This window comes from Pleurodeles waltl, chromosome 7 (assembly GCF_031143425.1).
Source record: "Pleurodeles waltl isolate 20211129_DDA chromosome 7, aPleWal1.hap1.20221129, whole genome shotgun sequence".
NCBI lineage: Eukaryota > Metazoa > Chordata > Amphibia > Caudata > Salamandridae > Pleurodeles > Pleurodeles waltl.
In genome coordinates, this window is record NC_090446.1 from 1,031,938,219 (window position 1) to 1,031,960,837 (window position 22,619).

A 22,619-nucleotide genomic window follows, 5' to 3' on the forward strand; every position below is an offset into this window, starting at 1 on the left:
AATGCAGCTTTCTTCTATCCAACACTTCATGGGCCACCTTAGCTGCCTATCATGGCCTAAGTGTAGCAAAGCCTTGTGTACGAGTCGCAGCTCATGGCCCCAGTGATTAAAACTCTAAACAGACGCTAAGAGACAGGTTGGGCGAGTCACAGACCCCCTTGGGAACCCTCCACTGCTTCCACTGCCTCTCCTGCTCCCTCTTTGCCTCTAGTGTTTCCATTTTTTCTACTGACACTTGTTTGAAGTTCTCTGTCTCCATAACTGGGCTATGTGTTCTTATTATTCATATTCTTCGTAGAGTTAGAGGGAGCTTGAGGCCATGGTTGCCGCATTTTCCATACACTGCACTCCCCATAGGCCAACTACGGTCTGTCACCCTGACCCCTCACTGCCTGCCTTGTGGAAGCTGTGTTCCGTTTTAGGGGTCGCCCTGCAACGCCTTTTGACTTGACCCCTCTTGGGGGCTCTAGAGTTTGGTGGGATGCAGTGTATGTATTGCTGTGTGGCCTGGCGCTGCTGCTTTCTTCACCTGCCATACAGTGCCCTTTTAAAAACGATTAGCAGCCTCATCACCTCATGCCCCTTTCCCTCCACCTGTGTATGCTGTCACATGGCTTTAAACAGTATTACCTGTGCCCCTGTTACCACGGCTTCCCTCCAACTCCCTGCATTCTGTGTCTGCAACAGAGAGGGGTTCATGGGGCAGCTGGCTCCTCCCATTTCAATGCTTTTTGGACAAGCACCTCATTCATGTCTTTGGTCATTAAAGCAAAAATGGATGGGGGACCTCAGGCGAGAGGGACCTGAGGAGAAGCCTCCGCCTCCAGACTGCAGCAGGCGTAGCTGATGCTGACCATGGTCAATTGGCAGAGGATTAGAGCTGTCCTATTCTTTAGGCTAGGTTTTTCTTTCTGCAATTTTTATACAGCACTAACTCGACCTGAAGGAATTGGAGCTCTTTACATAAGCAGCAGTTACATTTCACAAAGACACATTAATTTCTTTTTGGGCACAATGAGAATAAGTAATTTGCCCAGGATCACAGGATAATGAGCAGAGGCCAAGACTTGCACCTGGTTTCCCCAGATCCAAAGTCAGTAGCTCCGGCTGTAACACCACATCTTCAGTCTGAACGTCAAATTCAATCTGAAAGCAAAAAGCAGGACTGCACTGGCCCAAAACAGGAACTGAAAGGCAGAAATGGCACACTCGCCAGTTACACAATCAGTGCTCCTCTGAAAGTTCAGTGGCCAGCTGGTACTGCCTGCACGTGGCCTGCACGGAGGAAGTCCAGAAATAATGTTGCTGCTGGACTCCTCTCCAGCACTCAACCTCACTGCCTGCCACCATTCACAACTTAGTACTGCTCATCTTCTCCCACTTTATCATCCCGTCCCGCCCTCGCTTGTGCAATCTGCTACGGTGCTCTACAGTGTGGACTTCACCCTGGGCTAAAGGGCTAAACGCCCCAAGGCATGCATTACCCACGGCATTGTAGAATGACCACACCCACTAGGCACTCGGGCCTTTTCCTCTATGGCGAGTGAAACCTCGCCCAGGCATGCGTAACTGAAACACCAAACACCAAATCCATTCCAAGTACACAATCTACATCCTGTTCCATCACCAAGCAGCCAGCGCTTTGTGCGTGATGCTCATGTGTTTTTTTAACCACCACGCACATTTGGCCCATGCATACCAGTCACCCCTGGTGAGCACCGTATTTCGTCAAACTAGAAGAATACAGCAGAAACTATGTTTTACTTTGTAAGTTTCATTTGGGGGCAAGAAATAATGTTGCAGTTATTCTTTATTTGTAAGGCACACAGAATCACAGTCACGCTTTGAAGTGCAAGGTGCACATCCTGTGCCACAACAACAGACCTATTCGCTGTCACAGATAGGCTAGTTTGCGTACATTGTTGGGTAGCGTGGTGGGAGGCAAAAGTAGCAACAGGGAAGGAGGTGGTTGGGAAGGAAAAGAAGCTACATGGATGGGGATATGGAAGATGGGCTGAAAACACAAGCACTCATAAGGAATGCTAGAAAACAACAAACAAAAATGTAATTCCAAAAACTTGAGCAAGTCCTTGGTCCATGCTCCTGTGGAGGGCCAAACACAAGAAGAGGGCATGACACCGGCATGCAGTGACAAATGGGATCGAAGCAAATGAGAGCAACACTAAAGCTAACCAATTGTAAGCTATGGTCTAGCTGTAAGTCCACTGAATGTAAACAAAATGCATCACAGACAGTGCATGCACAATCTATGTGAAATATAAAAAGGGCTGCCCAATGTGAAGGTTATGTCTGTCGATGTAGGAAATTCATGGACTTTGAAGAAAGTAATTTTAGGGCTTTGCGAAGTTGCAAAGGCTGACGATTCACACTTCCACGCAGTGCTTTCTAAGCTCATCAGATCAGGGGCGTAGCTTGGTCAGTAAGATTGGGGTGTGCGAGCTTCAGATTTTCTGACAATCAGGCTGGCGTACAATGTTTAAATACATTCTATGACAAGCAGGGTGCATGAGAGGGATCCAAGGGGCAGAGGAAAGGGTGAAGAATGTGAATTGGTAAGGGTAATAAACATTATTTTGTTCAAAACGGGGAGTAAGAAAGTGTGTGAGCTTTTTTGTCTGTGTGTATGTAAACATTCCTGGGTAAATCCGACTGATATCTCACAATACCAGACTGAAAGCACCTGTACCAAACTATAAAAAAACACAGTTATGGGTGGGGAGTGTAGCACCTCAAACACCCCCTCCAAAGCTATGCCCCTGCATCATATCTACATATTGTGAGGCTAATGCAGCTTTAAAAGGGATATAAAAGATGGGGACCTGTGTATCACCTGTGTTTCACCGGGCTGTACCGAGCTGACGGTGGCAGCAATATACCTTGCTTTCAGCAGTGCCCCTCTCCTGCTCACCTTCCCATCAGGGGGGACTCCTCCGTTAGGGTGGAGGAGCGTTGCTTCCCTGCCAGCAGCGGCAGCTGCTAAACCTTTACCAGAAAACAATAATAAACTGGGTTTATTATTGTTTTCTGATAAAGGGGTGGAGCAACGGGGTGATGAGCAGCGAGGGGGAGTGCTCAGCACTCCCCTTCTGCGCATGTATGTATGGCCAGGCATCTTGGCTGGCCAAAACACATGCGCAGTAGGGTCTCTCCAGCCTGGCAACACAGTTGCTGTGCTGAAGAGAGCCTGCACAGGCTCCCAGTCTGCCTGGGAGTGCTCTGGCTGGGCGCTCCCAGCAAATCCTGACTCTGCTCTGAGCAGCGTCAGGATTGGCCACAGGGCAGGCTGAGAGCCTGTGCCTTTCTGCACTGACGGAGGAGAGGTGCAGCGGTGATGGAAAGTAGATGTTTTTTTTCCAATTAAACAAATGTTTATTCTCCCTTCTCCCCCCAGCCCCGCGCCACCCTCCCCCTTCTGCACCCTGCAAGCGGGTCTGGGTAAAAGATAACATGGCCGAGCAGGAGCCATTTTGTTTTCCCTCTGTCAGTTGAATGGAAGTGGTAAAACACAATGACAACATTACTGTGCTATGTAATGGTTGATATCAGTGAGAGAAGGTTTAGAATTACATATGAGCTCTGTAATGAGTGCTACCCCAGGAAAATTATAGTACTGTTAAAATGTTGATGGTATTATTAGTTTGCTAGTTAATGGGTGCTGCCAACAGCATTGGAATTCTGTTTGTGTGGTGCTGCCAGTGAACAGTGCAGATTACTGGGTGGTGCTTAATGTTACTGAGAATGGACAACCCAGCAATGCACCAATGTTATAGCTAGCACACACAATACGGCATCTTTTCTTAGTGTAAATAGCACTGAGCAGCTCCTGAAAGTTGCTCAAGCTGCATGCTGCTCAGTGTTACTGGCATGCAGCGGAAGCCGCTGCACGTGTCAAGGAGTGGGGCATAAGGGGGTGGCGTTGGACAATGGGGGAAACATTTAAAAAAAAAAAAAAAAAGAAAAGAAACTACTTACCTTTTGCCACCCTTCTCCTGTTGCCGTCTCCTGCATCCTCGCTTCTCTGCTCCTGATGGTGTCCCAGCATTCGGTGGGACACCTGCACAGGCTCCCCAGCAATCTTGGTGCTGTTTACATGCTGGACATAGCATCTAAGCAGTACCAGGATTGGTCTGAGTAGCAGTTGATGCCGGTCCGGCGCAAGCCTGGGGTCTGTGCAGTTTCTCCGGCCCAGCTGCGTCACATTTGGAGTCTGCGAGGAGACCTCAGTTCTAATTCCTGCTTTCCCTGATTTTTGTTATGTTGGTCCACTTTCTCTCTCTCCCTATATTCCTCTTCCATTAGCTGTCACACAGTGCACTCATAGTGCTTAGTGATATGACAACAATACCAAATGTCATCCGCTTGTTAGGGTTTCTCTCCTATTTATCAGCAATAAAGAAATAACAAACAACATAGAGTGGTGTAAAGGGAGTAATCATCCTATGCCCACGCCCAGTAAGAACAGAGGGCATTATTCAGAGACTGGATAGCTGGCAGTAGAGGCACCACCTTCACCACCCCATATGTGGTTGGTCTGCAGCCCAATCTAGAGCCTTACGCTGGGCCTCCAGATGGGACACACTCCAGAACAAAAAACTGTGACAGCAGGTCTATCCAGCTGTTTTCACATACAGCAGCTGATAGCACCTTGTTTTAACTGAAAACAGACCTTCCCAAAAATATATTTCTTTGGAGAACTCTAAACTAAAGTCCTTCAGGCACTGGTAGTTTTCCAGCACATGAGGACATTTGTGGATCTTTTGTGTCCAGAACCACTGTGGTGATGGAGGTCTTTGACATGAAAGATGCCTATCAGAACGACATCAGAAGGTTTACCTCTAATACGTTAGTGCTTCCATTGCTGTTTTCATCAGTTGTCTGCTATGTGCAATGGTATCCCTGATGGAAGAGCCGACTATGGCTCTACCATTGGAAAGCCCGTGAAACCAAGCAGTCGCTGGATGGGAGATTTACACTTTTTGGCATATATACTGTTACCTATAAACAATCCGTTATGTCAGTTTCTTGTGCTTCATGTATTACTTGGGAGTCTCCTGTGAGAAATGGGCCACATACGTATGGAATCAGGTGCACTCTGAAATCTGTCACCTTAGCTGGAGAATTGGGTGATAGGGTGAAGGGCAGGGTGAATATTGTCCTTCAGACTCTGCATGCTTAAGTTCTCGATGTAGCCTAGGCTGTGCTGTCCAATGATTGCTTCACACACACACCAACACACACACACACACATGCACGCATGCACACACACTAGCATGTGAGAGCACACACACACACGTCTGTGTCTCTCTCTTTTTCTATGTCTCTCTCTCTCTGTATAGAGAATCGGTTGTCATGAAACACAGTCTGCAGCGCTGCCTAGGGTTCTGATCTATCAGCCTCTTGTTCTACGACCAATACTCACACAGGGCATTGTAGGGGACTTTTGTTATCCAGAGACATATACAGGGTTGGTGACGCTATTCTGATGAACCTATATGTTTGCCCTCAATCTGACATCTGTTGGGCCTTATTGTTGTCGTAATGTAGGCCCAGGTCGTCCACTGAAGCAGTAGAGGATCATGACACCTATTGGAACGACCATCAATGACTTAAGAAGGACCAGGTGCCCATTTGTACAGGTCTTGGGCTAACCATGTCCTGACCCTGACTGACCATGTAAATCACTACCATAAACAGGAGCTTGCCTACAAATCATTTACCTTTCTAATAATGGCAATCACTCTGGTGCCTGATCACAGCATTCAACTGTCAGTGTTTTTGTTGGGAGGGACTTCTACATTCCTCTGCTGATCTAATATTTTGAGCTGTGCATTTTTTAAATATTGTCTTATGAAAATGTAAACCTTTGTGAACAGGGATCAGTCGGTATATCAAATGTATTGATGTTTCAAACTCAGACACCTATATGCTCTTTTTTCTTTCAGAAGGGCAGCACATTGGGAACCTGATGACCAAATATGGATATTTTTACCCACTGCAGGAACCAAAGAACCTTATTCTCAAAGCAGACAACAGTCTATACCGCTTTCAGGTGAGCAAACAAGTCCAAATTCCTGGACGGGCATGTGTACAAACAGGAGCATTTTGAAGTTTGCTAATAGGCAGGTCCTGCTGAATCATTGGTAGATGCTGGGTTGCAGAACTGGAGTATAGATGATTAAAATAATGGAGAGCTACATTATTTATGCAGGATCTACAAATGTGCATATACTTACTCAGCCGCCAACCCAGTCTAAGGCTTTTTCACTTTTAGGAGCATTGTAGGGGTCTTGTTGATCCCAAGACAAATGGAAGCCTTTGTGAGGTTAGTGATACTGGGGATGCTTTGTTATCTGTTCATGAGGACGAGGGAGTTCAAAATGGCAACTTTAGTTGAACAGTCAAGCTGACAAGTCATCATTTCATTGCCCTTGGTCAGGAAATTCTCCAAAACATATATTCTATTGAGCACCTTAAATCAAAAGGAATTTGAAAATATGAACATATTGGGCATGAATTCCTGCATACAGAATGCACATAAAAATGCGCTGGGCTGATTATATTTTTAATGAGTAGTAACAAATACATTTAAATGCAAAAGATGAGCAAAGTCTGTGTCACACCTGGTAGATCTCCTGAGCTCCAAAAGATAAGTCCTCCCGTTTAGGAGGAAAGGACTGATGGGGTTCTCTCACTCTGCCTCCACTGAGTTGGCTTGAGTAGAAAAGAATGTTGGGAGTCAGACAGCTCTGTCAGAGAAGCTCTCATTCACAGGTAGCATACACAGACTCCCCCATCCCCCTGAAAATTAGTATGCAAGTCAATCGTGGGTACTTCACTAAATTATATGTTGTTATACACTATTTGTCTACATATCATGTGTCATAGAATGATTATAAATGTTGTAAACAGTTTAGCAGCACATATACAAATGAGGTTAAAGGTTAACCATGCTTTAATGATATTTCATCACACACGTATTCTGTTAGTTTTACCTCAGTTGAGTTATATGCTCACATGCCAAGTCATGCAATGCCTCTCTGCATACCTTAGGGTGCATTGAGTCTTGAAGTCAGAGCTCCTTGGTATAGCTCTCTCTAGCACCCAGTGAGTATGTCTCACCCCACCATTGCATCAACACCTTATAGACCTTTCCTAAGCATGGTGAATAATGGAGCAGGTAGGGGTCGGCTCAGCTTCTGCATCATTATACAGGGTTATTTGAACAATGTTTTAGTTTAAAAGGTATATGTGGAAAACCGCTGTTACTTTCCTTCATTCTTCGAATGGGATGGAAGTACCACAAGGTCATCTACCTCGCTGCTATATTTTCACCTGCACCATTTACAAGCAAAGTGTGCACCCGAGAGAGGAAATTTTATTGGTCTTCTTAGCATGAGTTATGAAAAACATGGCAATCCAAGCACAGGCATTTTTTCTCGGTTCTGTTAGAATGAATTATGAAAAACATGGCAATCCAAGCACACATATTTTTTTGGTCTGGTTCGCATAAGTTATTTAGAACATGAGAATTGAAACACACACATTTTAGCTGCATAAAACAAAGTGACAACTTGGCCTGCATTTCTACGCCTTTAACGTGCACCACTCGTACTTCACATACTACACAAGCAGTGGAGGTTTTACTCTGTTTTGTGAACTGGAGTTCACTATTGCCTCAAACCACAGGCAGTTTGAAGGTTAATACAACAAGGCAACCCCCTAACAACCATGAAGTGTTTGTGCCTAAAAAGAAGCAAGGCTGATGTCCTAAAATAAAGTTCTGTTTGCTGCCCCTTGATAAAAGAAGGGACAATGAGGCACATCTAAGTTGAGCAGAAAGGTAAATGAAAAAAGCCTTTCTGCAGACAGAAGATTGCTAAAAAACATAGGGCCAGATGTAGCAAGGGTTTTGCGAGTCGCAAACGGCGAAAAACGCCGTTTGCGACTCGCAAAAGCCACTTTGCTATGTTGAAATGCATTTTGCGAGTCGGATCTGACTCGCAAAATGCATTTCCGAATCGCAAATAGGAAGGGGTGTTCCCTTCCTATTTGCGATTCGCAATGGTATGCAATTCCATTTGTGACCGCGTATGCGGTCGCAAATGGAGTCGCAGTTACCATCCACTTGAAGTGGATGGTAACCCATTCGCAAACGGGAAGGGGTCCCCATGGGACCCCTTCCCCTTTGTGAATGGACCCCAAAACATTTTTTCAGGGAAGGGAGTGGTCCAAGGGACCACTCCCTGCCCTGAAAAAACCGAAACAAAAGGTTTCGGATTTTTTGAAATGCAGCTCGTTTTCCCTTAGGGAAAACGGGCTACATTTAAAAAAAAAAAAAACTGCTTTATTTAAAAGCAGGTCGCTAACATGGAGGCCTGCTGACTACAGCAGGCCTCCATGTTAGTGAGTGCCCATAGTCGGTATGGGGCCGCAATTTGCGACCCACCTCATTAATATTAATGAGGTGGGTCTTTGCGACCCCATACCGACTCGCAGAAGGTGTCTGAGACACCTTTCTGCGTGACATTTTGCGACTTGCAAATTGCGAGTCGCTAGTACTCGCAATTTGCAATTCGCAAAATGTCATTTTGCTACATCTGGCCCATAGATCAGCCATGTACATTCATTTTTCTGAGCTGGCTTTCCATTGTCCTCAGTTGTACAGAATGGATGTCATGGACAGAGTGATAAACTGACAGTGGTATAAAAGAGAGAAGAAGGTGGAAAATAAAGCTGATGATGGGACCCTCATGTGAGGTTCAGCTGCTAAGTGACATTAGGATTTTATTGAGATGTGTTGTGCGTGTTTTGGGGTGTGCTTGTAAAGCTCTGTTCGCAGTGTAGGGCACAACTGATTGTGGTTTTGTTTTGGCTCCTGTTTGTTTCTTTATGATTCTTATTTATGTGTTTTATGTGTAAGGAAACTGTTTGATCCTCACACATTTCTAATGCCTCTGTGAAGTGCACGTGCCAGGTGTAAATATGCCTATTGTGGGAATACCTGGGGCATGTCTCGAAAGAAGTTTGGTTGTCAGTAAATTGATGAGAGACCGAGCTGTGATTCCTTTATGCTTGCGCTAGAAACATTGGGACATTTTTTAAATGTAAATGTGGCTCAAGGAGGCAATTTTCCCAATGCCACGCATTGCGCCACTTTGCAACCCGTTGCACCACATTATGCCTACGTCAGGCATAATGTATGCAAGAGGGGCGTTCTGGGGTTAGGAGGCCCGCAAAAAAGGTGCCGTGAAATCTACATGATTTCACTACACCATTTTTGGTGGCATTTTTAGAACCTGCTCAGAGCAGGGGTTAAATTACGCATCCATATGAACCTATGGGCCTTCTTGTGCTTTGCTCCAGTAGCATCAGAATATTTTACGCTAGTCGAGCAAAGCGCCACAATAGCGTAAACAATTATGACGCTATTGGCCTAACGACCGCCATGGTGCGCTGTATTATAAATATGGCGTTCTTTCCTTTTTCTCTGAGGGCCCAGCTGTTCCACTACACGTTGATTCCTGTAACTTCCTACTTTCCCACTGGGAACTGAGTAGTGAATTGTATAGCTTTTATTGGGGCATCTCCCTGAGTGATTATTCTGTCCCTGCCTGATTTAAAAGCAAAGCCCCTAGAAAAATTCAACAGTGTCTTGTGCACCACGCAGTTCTTTGCTACCGCAGTACAAATTCTCCATTTTACGAGGTTGTATGCTACTTTCACAGGTATATATCGAGTAATACTAGTTGTGTTATCATCGACCAGACCATGCTTATTATGCATATGAGAATTCTAATTTTTGTGGACTAGGATTCCAAGAGAAACTCCTTAACTCAAATTAAAACCTGTCTGGCTTATCAAGGGCCCTTCTATTGATAAGCCATAGACATGCTGTTATGTTATGTTATGCTATGCAATGCTGTGCTATGTGATGTTATGTTAGCTATGATATGTCATGTTATGTTTATTTGTAAAGAACACTATCACCCAGGGGGGCAGGGGGCATTTTTAAGCTGAGTAGGTTTGAAGGATAGCCTCACCAAGGGTAGGCAAAGGGACTATTCTAAGAGCCATGTCTTCAGTTTGCTGTTGAATATGAACCTGAGGTTCTTAGCATGGGTGCTGGTGGTTCTAGTTCACCTGGCCACCAGGTGGCGTCCCATGGCTAGGCGTTCTTGCCGAAGATCATAACTTGTGTCTTGTGGGTGTTGAGTTTGAGACAGTTGATCTTCATCCAGTCAGCAACTTTGATTATGCAGGCAGTGGACCTGTTCCGGGTGTTGGGAGTCTTGTCCGAGAGCTCAAGTATGAGCTGAGTTCATCTGAGTGCCATTGGCACAGGAGAGGACATTGCTGCCATGGGCGTAAATCATGCTGACCTGAGGAATCATGTAAGTGTTGAAGAGGGTTGGAATGAGACTCATGCCTTGGGGGACTCCACAGATGAGGTTGCGGGTCTCTGAAGAGCAAGGGGTCCTGGCTGACTGCTTATGTTCTGTCCACCAGAAAGGAGCAGATCCAGCATAGACCAGGTCCTTGGATTCCAATCTTGTATATGCACCGGATGAAGATAAGGTGGGAGAGAGTGTCAAAAGTTACAGAGAGGTCCAGTGGGATGAGGGCCTCCATGCCTCCACTGTCTAGGATTAAGCAGATGCTGTCTGTGGCTGCAATGAGGGCAGTTTTTGTGCTGTGTTTGGGTCTGAAAGCCGGACTGTGTGAGGTTGAGGAGCTGGTGATTGCTGAGATGAATGATGAGGCTATAGCAGGAAGATCAGTCTGTAGTTAGTGAGTGTAGATGAGACCTCAGAGGGTTTCTTGAGTACAGGGAGGACTGTGGTAGGTTCCAAGTGCCCAGGAAAGTAGCTGAGGGTATGAAGGTGTTAAGGATTGGTGTGAGCGCTTCACTGATGGGTTGGAGTACTTTGGTGAAGGCATGACGGGACAGGGGTTTAAAGGTGCTTGGAATTGAGAGACTTCATAATGGCAGCAGCCTCATCCATGGTGATGGCGGGCCATGAGACCAAGGTCACTTCTTTGGTCGAGATAAGGAGATGAGTTATGAGGTCAGTGGTGTCCGATTGAGGGTTGAAGTTGCTGTGCATGGAGGTTAATTTGCTGCAAAATAATTCTGAGAGCTTGTTGTAGAGGTCCTGTGATGAAGTGATGCTTGGAGTCAGCCACTGGCTAGGTGAAATCTTTCACAATGGCGAAGCCCTCTTTGTTGGCATCAATGTGTTCTGCATTGCAGTGTGCTTGGTGTTCCGGATCTGTTGGTGGTAGTGTCTCAGGGCAGATTTTAAGGTGTTTTTGTCTGCGATGTCTTGGGTCATTCTCTATATGTTCTCCAGTTGTTTTTAGTGGCGTATTTCCATCCTGGGATCCTCTGTGTACCTGCTGGTTTCCAGCCTGGATCTTTTGGCTTTGCCTCACTGGAGTGGAGCAAGGGGGTTGGTACAGGCAGTGATCCAGCTGTTGACTATTGAAGTTGTTGATGGTTACTGGCAAGCTGCTGATGTGTTCGGGCTAGTGTGCAGAGAGAGTGATTGTCCAGTTCTCCTTTAGGATGTTTTTCGAGTGTCGGTGGCAGGTCCAGCTATGGCTGGTCTGTGGTGGTGCAGGAATGCATAATCTGACTAGGGTTTGGTCTTTCCCAGTGATCAATGTAGACCTGTTCACTGAGATGTTGTTGAAGGAGGTGAAGATCGGGTCCAGGAGGGGGACCAGGTGAGTATGTGGGTTCTGTCAAGCTTTGAGTGAGGCTTTACAGTAGAGCTTTTGAGTTTAGGTTGGCACAGTCTTCCAGTTGGAAGTTCAGCTCTCATAGTAGGATGAAGGTATTGGAGTCAAGGGTGAGGGGTGTGATGAAGTCTGTGTTGGTGCTGGTGAAATTGAGGCATGGTCTTGGTGGTCTGTAGAGGAGGGTTCGGCTTAGGGTGAAGTTGGCTGTGAAATGAAGTTTGTACATGAAGTGTTCGATGTTGCTGGAGGATATGCCTGTGAGGGTAGTACAGCTGATGGCACCCTTGAAGATTTTGGCAACTCCGCCTTTGGGCTTCTGTTCATGGGCCTGACTGATGATCTTGTAGTCAGTGGGGATGGCTGTGGTGGTGTTGAGTGTATCCAGTTTTTTTGTGAGGACCAGCAGCTCTGGGGTGTGATAGTGCATCTAGTCCCTTATCTCCATGGCGTGTTTGGTGAGTGAGCAGATATTGAGGATAACTTTACAAGATCCCTTCATCTCATCTCAGGCACTCTATTGCAGAAGAAAAATATTTAGCTTCTTCCTTGTTCTCATTTACAATATATTTCATATAGATTCATTGCATATCCTGCTATCCATTAACCACTACCGAAAGATAGCCACCACAATAAATAACATTAAGGAGTCTGTTTCGTAATGGGAAGACTTTAGATAGAAATGCAGTCAAAGACTTTTCATTTAAGTTTTCAATGTGATTCCACATCTGTGAAGAAAAATACTTGTGCTTCATTGTATTGCAACCATAATTCATTTTTTCAAAACACATGCACTCTCATAAAGTGACTAGATCACGACCTGCTCATCGCACATCATGCTTTGGATGCAGCGTGCTACCCTACGAGACAGACTTCTCGTGTGATTCATTTTCACACCTCATTCCAGACTAGTTTTCCTTTCTTCAAATGATTGTATGGTGGAAATATGAACCTTATGGTCCTCTTGAAGTAAACTAGGACTACGACTCCCAAAATGCAAAGCTTTATCAAATGAAAGCCCATCATTGGAGAACCGTGTCGGGGTGAAATGCAGTTATCTGGTGACCTTACTTTCCGAGTCTGTACTTTTATCAGCATAACATTTTAACTTACAAACGAGGGGCCTATGTGAAGCAAATTAAATGTGTTCTCGCAGGTGGGTGAAATGCACGTTTTAAGTACTGCTCAGACAGCGTTTTGCAAAGAGTCTATTTCCAAGCATTTATCAGTGTTTTTAATCTTAATGTGGCATAATGGCTAATATACTACTAACCATGGATAATATCACAAACAGCACAATGCCTCGTTCTCATTGTATGTTTTTAAGGTGTGGTCTCATCTCCAACAGATAGTTGTTATTACAATACAAGCATATAATATGTTTAAGACAGTAAGGTACATAATAAGACTACCATACTTTGAGGGCATCTACTACTTTGTAACTTATTTAGCTACAGCAAAAACTAACAGACTGAAGCCGAAGCTGAGAGTCCCTGATCAGTTAAAAAACTATATGGGGTTTTTAAGTCTCGGCTGCTGCTTTCCTATAGGTCTGGTTAGAATTCCTTATACCTCTGTAAACCTTTGACCTTTATGTAAGCATCCAAAATATTGGATCTCACCAGTTTCCTTCTATTTCTAAATCTAAACCCCTTTTAAAATGAATGCATTCTACATCCTTCCTCAATTTTGCATATCAATATGCAAAATAAATGTAGTTCACCATCGTACTCCTATACTGTTTAGTCTCTGTTTTAATCATATATTCTCTGACCCCTTTTTCTTCTATCCAGTCATCTCTACCTGATAATTATTTGCATTGAAATGTATCTTCTTTCTCTATTCTTCTTTATTTATCTTGTTTCTCACCCGGGTTGCACCTTAGCTGCTCATGGTTGATAACACAGACCCACTACTTTAGTATCTACATCAAAATACTTAGGATTTAGCTTCAGTGGTTACTTAACTGAGTCCACAAATCGTCTACTGTGGTGTCTATCAAATGTTTCCAGGGTTTGCCTTAGCAGCCTCTGAACTGACTCGAAAGAACCCACAGTCCCTTGACTACGGTGTTTATTTAAAATGATTTGTGACATTGGCGGATTACATATTTTGGGAATGTGCACGTGGGTGGGGCCACTGGTGGCTTAACAGTGCTTCTGTTGCACATGGTTGGGCTCATACCACAACCCACATTGGTGGGAGCTCCTCTACCGTCCTGACATGCAATCCCTTGAATGTTCCCAAGGAGAATAAGGACCATCAAAAGCTGTCAGGAGTACTGTCTGTTTCCAAAATCAGGACTCTCAGTATACTCTCAGATTCCAAGTGATTTGTGTACACAGGCTGTGAAGCTGTCCCTCACATTGAATTGGCTTGGCGCCCCATGACTAAGATGCTGCTACATGGTGAAGCTCCAAGTCTGTAGCGCAGTTCGGCCTCAAGCATGTCTCCAAGATGCACTACTCTTAGCTGACACCTCATCCAATAACCTTCTCAGACTATCCATAACAAAGTAGCTACTTACCCTCGACTAACCAGGAAGAACCTTGGGCCCACGTCAAGAGTAATGAAACAATATCAGCAAAATACACTCTGTTCCCGGTCTCTCCAATTAATTTTTCCTATCTCACAATCAGGAAACCAACCGTTCCGAAGACAGCTATCCCTTCAGTGGCTACAACTTATTCTCTCCAAACTCCATTCAGTGCATCTAACATCTTGTACTTCTTCGTCTGAATGTTTTTTCATATATTATGTTGGAAGTTAAGTGGTTAAGTGGTTGTAAGAGGGCTTTGTTCCATCCTAAGAGTTCTTTGCACTGACCGAGTATGATCTTGCAGTGACCAAAGATACATGTTATTTTTAAGAATGCATTTCAAGGGGAATGAGTCACGTCTTCGACGTGTTCCTTTGAGTACAGGTGGTTTTCTGTCTTTCATTGGCTTTATTTGAAAGTAGTAGAGAGTCAGACAGTTTTCAGAAAAACCTAAGGAAAGAGCCGGCACTTCGTGTTCCTAGTGGCGAAGTCTCAAAAAGACCCTGAACGGAAGGGGCTCCAGAGTGTCCTTAAACTAAACCTCTGTTTCAAGAGGAGCCAGGCGGGGTGTGTTGCCCCTTCTGAATGACCAGTCATGCAGCGAGATTCAGGAGACACTGAGGGGGTCCTTCCGACCTTGGCGGGCGGCTACCGCCGCCCGCCAGGCGGAAACCGCCATGCGGCTGCCAATGCGGCCGCACTCACGCGGCCCCCATTCTGACATTCCCGCTGGGCCGGCAGACGCAAACCAAGTTTGCGCCCGCCGGCCCAGCGGGAATGAGGCCGCAACACAGGAGCCGGCTCCGAATGGAGCTGGCGGTGTTGCGGCCGTGCGACGGGTGCAGTTGCACCCGTTGCGCTTTTCACTGTCTGCTAAGCAGACAGTGAAAAGCTGGCCGGGGCCCTGTTAGGGGGCCCCTGCACTGCCCATGCCAGTGGCATGGGCAGTGCAGGGGCCCCCAGGGGCCTCAAGACACCCCTTACCGCCATCCTCTTCCTGGCGGTGAAAACCGCCAGAAACAGGCTGGCGGTAAGGGGGTCATAATACCCAGGGCAGCGCTGCCCTGGCGGATTATAGCCGCCAGGGCAGAAAGGGCGGGTTTACCGCCGCGGTCGGAATGGAGAAAAAAGCACCTCCAGCCTGTTGGCGGTGCTTGCGGTCATAATGGCCCTGGCGGTCTCGAACCGCCAGGGTCAGAATGACCCCCTGAATGTCTTTATCAAATATTTATTAATTTGAGGAAGAAAGAAAGCTGAACACAACATAAGTTTTATAATTACTTCGGTTCAATGCTTAAATTGTGAAAACAAAAGCAAAGAGAACCAACATTTTTCTTACCTGCCCGAGGCCGGTGTTTCCAAATGCCGGATTTGTTAACATTGAGGGTTCTAGCCTCGATTCCATCTTATGCTGCTTACTTCCACAATCTTAAAATTCCTGTGTCTTTTTTACTCTTGCAGGTACTTTTTCATCCCTGATTTCTTCCTCCATCAAAGTTTCTTTTATTGCTTCTTACTGCTAAATTCCGTCTATTCTGTCTTTCTCTCTATTGCACTGGTTCAAAGCCTTATGATGAAAATTAAGTCACTCTTCCCAACAGTGATTGTTGTATGATAATTTCCATTTAAGGAAAAACGCCCTCACCACACCGAAAAGGTGGCGTGCTTCAATATAAGGCCTCTTCCTCACACTGATAAAGGCTATCATACATTTAGGATTCAAATCCTTGTTGCTGATGGGGAGATCTGACGGTATCAAGAGAGGAGACCTATTGCATGCTTGTCTGCCTTTTTTTCACAGTTTTTTTGTTTCAGTTTTTTTCTATTAATGGATCTCCTTATGCATTCATATGCTGATAGACTGTAAAGAGTTCTGATGACCACGGGTCGTAACTACTCCATGTAAATTAAATACGTAAACAAATAAAATAATTCAGATCAAAATTGACATTATCTCTAGCTGATTTTCTTTCTGCTGATTTTGATGCTTTTTGGCTCTTTATTACTCCTGCCGTCAAAGCAACAGTGGTATTTGTGGCTTCACATTGTTGCTTGTGGGCACATAGACTCTAGTATAAACAAGCATTGGCAAAGGTGATAGGTCTCGCCTATACAAGAGCTATTGGCTTAGGCAATGTGTTTTGCCTTGTTTTACGCCAGTGTGGCTGCTGTCCTGTATGCCTAAAAGTTAGTGGCGTGTAGTATCAGAGTGGAGTGGGGAAGTAGAGTGTCATGGGGTGAATTTGTTGGAGTGTTGTAGAATGGAGTAGGGAGAGTAGAGTTGAGTAGAGAGGAGTAGAGTTCAGTTGTTCAGTGACAGAGAGTGTCTTAGAGTGAAGTGGGGAGGAACAGGGTAGAGTGGGTTGGAGTGGATTGAGGTAGTGGAGTGGATTGGACTGCAGTAGAGTGGGGTGGTTAGGTGTGGAGTGGTTTGGATTGGGGTTTGAGTGGGGTGGATTGGATTGGATTGGGGTGGGTGGTTTGGATTGAGTGATAGGGCTGAAGTGGGATGGTTTGAATTGGAGTGGGGTGGGGTGGGGTGGATTAGATTGGATTGGAGTGGGGTGTATTGGATTCACTGGTTTGGAGTGGGGTGGAATGGACTGGAGTGGGGTGGATTGGATTGGAGTTGGGTGGATTGGAGGGGTGGATTGGAGGGGTGGATTGGAAGGGAGGGGGATAAATGGAATGGATTGGAGTGAGGGGGACAGGACTGGGATGGGGTAGGGTGGAATGGAGTAGAGTGTGGTGAATTGGAATAGAGTGGGGGATTGGAGTGAGTGGGGTGGATTAGAGTGGAGTGAGGTGGGGTAGATTGGATTTGAGTGGGGTGGACTGAACTGGGATGGGTGGGGTGGAGTGCATTGGATTGGGATACAGTGGGGAGGACTGGAGTAGAGTGTGATGGATTGCAGTGGAGTGGGGTGGATTGGATTGGGTTGTGATGGGCTGCCAATGATGTAATCTCTATTAATTAATGCATTTTTGTCTGAGGAAAAAATAATCCCCACTGGATTGGAGTGGGGTGTGTTGGATTGGGATGCATTGAATTGGGGTGGATTGGAGTGGGGTGGATTGGAGTGAGGTGGATTGCATTGAGGTGGGTTGGATTGGAGTGGGTGGGGTAGATGGATTGGATTGGAGTGGGATGGACTGAACTGGGATGGGGTGGGGTGGATTGGATTGGGGTAGGGTGGGTTGTAGTAGGGTGGATTTAGGTGGATTGGATTGGCATGGTGTGGATTGGATTTGAGTGGGGTGAAGTGGAGTGGGGTAGAGTGGATGGATTGGATTGGAGTGTGATGGACTGAACTTGGATGGGGTGGGGTGGATTAGATTAGGGTAGAGTGGGGTGGATTGGAGTATAGTAGAGTGGTTTGGAGAGTGGTAGATTGGTGTGGGGTGGGGTGGAGTGAATTGAAATGGGGTGGAGTGGGGTCTCGAGTGAGTGGATTGGATTAGTGTAGGCAGGGGAGTATTGGATTGGGGTGGCGTGGGGTGAAGTGGATTAGAGTAGGGTGGACTGGAGTGGGTTGGATTTGGGGTGGGCTGGATTGGAGTGAGGTGGATCAAATTGAGTGGGGTGAGCATTATTGAGTGAGTTGAATTAGGGTGGGGTTGGGTGGATTAGGGTGGGTTGGATTGAATTCAATGTGGTGGATTAGATTGAGTATGTTGGGTTGGATCAGGATGGATTGGATATGGGTGTAGTGGAATTGGATTGGGTGGGTAGATTGGGTAGGGTTGGGGTAGATTGGATGCGTGGGTAGACTGGATTGGTGTGGGATGATTGGGGTGGGGTGGAGTGGATTGGACTAAAGTGAGGTGGATTTGGTTGGGGAGGGGTGGATGGGATTGGGGTGGGGTGGATTGGAGTGGAGTGGATTGAGGTGGATTGGATTGGAGTGGGGTGGATTTGATTGGGACGGATTGGAATGAATTCCAGTGGAGTGGAGTGGTTTGGATTGGTGTGGGGTGGATTAATTGGAGAGGGGTGGACTGGATTGGAGGGGGTAGATTGAAGTAGTTTGTAGTGGAGTGGATTGGACTGGAGTAGGGTGGATTAATGTGGACTGGATTGGACTGGAGTGGTGTAGATTAAAGTGGATTGTATTGGACTGTGATTATTGGGGTGGTGTGGGTGGATTGGTTTGGGGTGGATTGGGTAGCAGTGGACATGATTGGAGTGGGGTGGATTGGAGTTGGTGGATGTTTAATTGGATTGGAGTGTTGTGGTTGTATTGGGGTAGGGTGGGTTGGATTGGAGCGGGATGAGATGGATTGTAGTGGAGTGGGTTGGATTGGAGTGGGTTGGATTGGAGTGAGGTGTATTGGACGTGAGTGGGGTGGATTGGACTGGAGTGGAATGGGGTGGATTGCATTGGTGTGAGGTGTATTGGATTGAAGTGGGGTAGATTGGACTGGCCTGGATTGGGGTGGACTGTATTGGTTGGGGTGGACTGGATTGTAGTAGGATGAATTGGGATTAAGTAGGGTGTATTGGATTGGAGTGGGGACAATTAGAGTAGGGACAGATTGTTTTGGATTGGAGTGGGTTGTTTCGGATTGGAGTGGGGCAGGGTGGAGTGGGGCAGGTTGGAGTGGAGCAGATTGTTTTGGATTAAAGTGGAGCAGATTGGAGTTGGGCTGAATGAAATGGATTGGAGTGGGGTAGATTGGAGTGGGGCAGTTTGAAGTGGGACAGATTGTTTTAGATTGAAGTGGGGCAGATTTGAGTGGGGCAGATTGTACTAGGGTGGACTGTAGTATGTTGGATTACCCTGGAGTAGGATGAATTGGATTGGGTGGGTGTGGGGTGGATTGGATGGGAGTGGGGTGTATAAGAGTGGGGTGAATTGGGATGGACTGGATTGGGGTGAGGTGGATTGTACTGGAGTGGGGCATGTTGTTTTGGATTGGAGTGGGACAGATTGGAGTAGGGCAAATTTGAGTGGGACAGATTGTTTTGGATTGGAGTGGGGCAGATTGGAGTGGTGTGGATTGGAGTGGTGTGGATTAGAGTGGGGCAGGTTATTTTTTATTTAAAGTGGGGCAGATTAGAGTGAGGGGGATTGAGTAGGTCAGATTGTTTTGAATTGGAGTGAGGCAGATTATTTTGGATTGCAGTGGGGTAGATTGGAGTGGGGCAGATTATTTTGGATTGGAGTGCAGCAGATCGCACTGGGAAGTTTATTTTGGATTGGGCAGATTGGAGTGGGGCAGATTGTTTTGGGTTGGAGTGGGGCTGATTGTTTTGGAGTGGTGTTTTGGATTGGAGTGGGGTGAACTGGAGTGGGACAGATTAGATTGGGGTGGGATGGGAATATTGGAGTGGGGTGGATTGTGGTGTGGTGGGGTGGATTGAATCAATCAGTGCTTGGTCCCTGCTCCACACAGAGGAATGGAAATGATGCCAGGCATACAATGACGATTTACAAAGGTGTAATCAGAGGGCCACACAAGCCAACAAATGATATGCAGCAGGTGGGCTCCAAGCCCTCTAGTGTACACAAGAGATTCTCGCAAGCGAGATGCATGCGCAAGTGCATGCACTTGCAGACTCAACCTTAAAAAGATGGAAACATGTTCCTATATCCCACCGAAATGCAGTGTGCAGGATGATTTGTTAAGGGGTAGGTTGAGAGGAGAGTTAAGAATTAAGGGCCATATGTACGAACACTTTTTCCCATAGAGACAGAATGGGTAAAAACCTTTACTACATCTGGCCCTAAGTCACTTGATGTGCAGAACATGACAATCTAACCAACAGACTATGCTTGTGTCGACTGAAACGAAAACCACATTCAACAGACCAACGCCTTCTCCTGTCCTGCCTGGGAGGTTAGGCTTTCAGGGAGCAAGTGGTGGAACGTGGAACTCCCCAGCTCCAGCTTGACGAAGTAGACCATACCTCAATTCCATGAAAAATGAGCGACCTAGCTAATTCCTGCTAACTCTTAACCCTTTGCTTAATTATCTTTAATCTACACTGAATAGTAGATTGCTGGGAGTTGAGGAGAACATCGAAAATAAATTAAACAAGCATTTACAATGCAACGGGTCTCGCGTTTGTTCATGTTAGAGCTGATCGCGTTGTAAACTCCTAACCCGACTTTTCACCTATCGGGCAAAAGTGCATTTATGTACATAACCCGAAAAAGTGAAATGAACTATGTAAAGTGCTCGACTTCTGCCAAGCGAGATCACGCTAATAAATTAGAGAAAAAGAAGTCCACGAGCCCGATGGAAAACAGCGAGCCTCGCATGTTTTCTGTACTTGGTCACTGCGCTCGAGGAGGGCTAGCCACCGGAAAAGGCATGAGGTATGCGTGCCTTCGACTAATGAAAGCAAGCAGATTTTATTAGGCAAGCCCACGAACCAATAAAAAACACTGACGTGAAGTTGACAGGGCTCTGAGCCCTTTTCTAAATACTAAAGCGTAGTCGATGCTGGTGAGAAAAAGGAGGGACAAATAATAGAAATCAATAATATATGAATGATTTATAGATCTCAAAATCTAGGTTCAACCCCTAAAAATGGACATATGGGAAATGTTGCTGTATTTCAGAGGTGGTCTGTGAGAAGATACAAATGTGCAAATGTTGGCTCTTTCATTCTTGTAGAGCAACATTGATAGACTGAACTTTAAAGAACAGGGTTGTGGAAGTAGGATGTGCCAAAGGGTGGATGAGGTAAATACACAGAAACATGACCCTGATCTTCCTGTCCTATTGGTGGCTCTGGGCACCAGATTTTCTGACTGTGGTCATTAAGCAGTTTATTTACGAGCACTGTGCACTTCCAGTGTGTCACTTATTGTGATGTGCCAGCAGTGCATTGTGCAGGCTCATATCTACAAGGCCACGTAAAGCCACATTGTGTGAGTTTCATTGCCTTGTATATATGGTGTAAGGCAACTCAGTGCAAGTCGCTGCATTGCCTTACACTGCATCAGGGAGGCATTCCATGGGCATTGCGATGAGTTTTCCCACGCAACACCCATGAGTTTTGGCGCATTCCCAGATTTACAAGGCATTGCAAACCTGTGAATGTGTCCAAATCCTGCATTACATGGATAAATAACTTGATTTCTCCTTGTTCGGTCCTCTTTCTATTTGTGCTGCATTCTGCAGCACACAAAGAGAGAGGAAAAAGCCTCAGTGGATTCTTCTTGTGCAGGAAGATGTCCCTTCCTGCACAAAAACATTTCTGACTGGGTCCCAGGTATCCTTACACCATGGTGAAGGGTGCCTGTGCTGGTGCTAGACAGCCCATTGTGCACCAGCGCCAGGATGAAAATGCGCTGTATTTTGTAGATAGGGCATATTTCTACCCTTTCACCTGTGGCAAAGTACAGAGCAGCAAAGCTGCTTGTAAATAAGCCCTAAAGTCTTATTTTTCTTTGGAAGAAGAGGAGAGTCATTACAAACCAGATGACATTTTAGCTTTTTGTTTTTCTAGCCTATGAAATTTTGCAGCTTAGTTGAACTAGTTCAACTAATGTGAACAAAGAGTATTACTACAATCAAATGCATAGTGTCTCCAATGACCTGCAGTAATCTGGTAACCCTAGCAAGGTGTCTCCTGTGGCTCGAGACCCCACACCATGGGTACTGAAAAACATTTTCCCAGGGGCCATAGGGTGTGGTGGTCTGTGACATGTTCACATTGATGCCAGCGGGGTGTGGTTGGGCCAGGGGTGTGTGGGGGCATTGGTGGTAAAGTGGGAGAAGGGGGGGCAAAGCATATACATGTAGTTGCTGATAAGGTGGGAGAAGGGGAAGCAAAGCATATACATGTAGTTGCTGATAAGGTGGGAGAAGGGAAACAAAGCATATGCATGAAGTTGCTGCATTACACAATGTGAAACCAGAAAACCTTGGATTAATCCTGCCTTCCCCACTTTACTAAATTGTGAGATCATAGGCATTAGTTTTGTTTCACTTCTCTTCATTAGCACATAAACAGGACCTAAGAAACATATGACTTCAGGATGTCCGGGATACAAAACTTCCTATGTTTCATTTAAATAAAAAAAACTATAATCTTTTACTTTTATAATAGGAACTGAGGTTACCCAAAGGATGCACATGACAACCTACTTGCCACGTTTCACTATTGGCATTGTTGTCAATTTATGAGGAAGAATTGATGTTTCTTAATCCATGTTTGAAAACTATCACTTTTAAAATAATACTTCTCAATGTGCTGATATTATCTTATGTACTCAAGTGAAAAGGTTCTGCATAATAATTAAATACACCTTTTGAATTTTGGAGAGAGTTTATCATATGTTTACACTTTGCTGCAAGATGGCTT

General features: G+C 45.6%; 1 protein-coding gene across 1 annotated transcript in view; it reads left to right on the forward strand.

Moving 5' to 3' along the window:
• RGS9 (regulator of G protein signaling 9) overlaps positions 1–22,619 on the forward strand; it is a 707,657-nt gene that overhangs the window by 293,679 nt on the left and 391,359 nt on the right. The window contains exon 4 of the mRNA XM_069199876.1: positions 5,964–6,070. Within this exon, the coding sequence (XP_069055977.1) occupies positions 5,964–6,070 (107 nt within the window). The remainder of the gene's footprint in view (positions 1–5,963; positions 6,071–22,619) is intronic.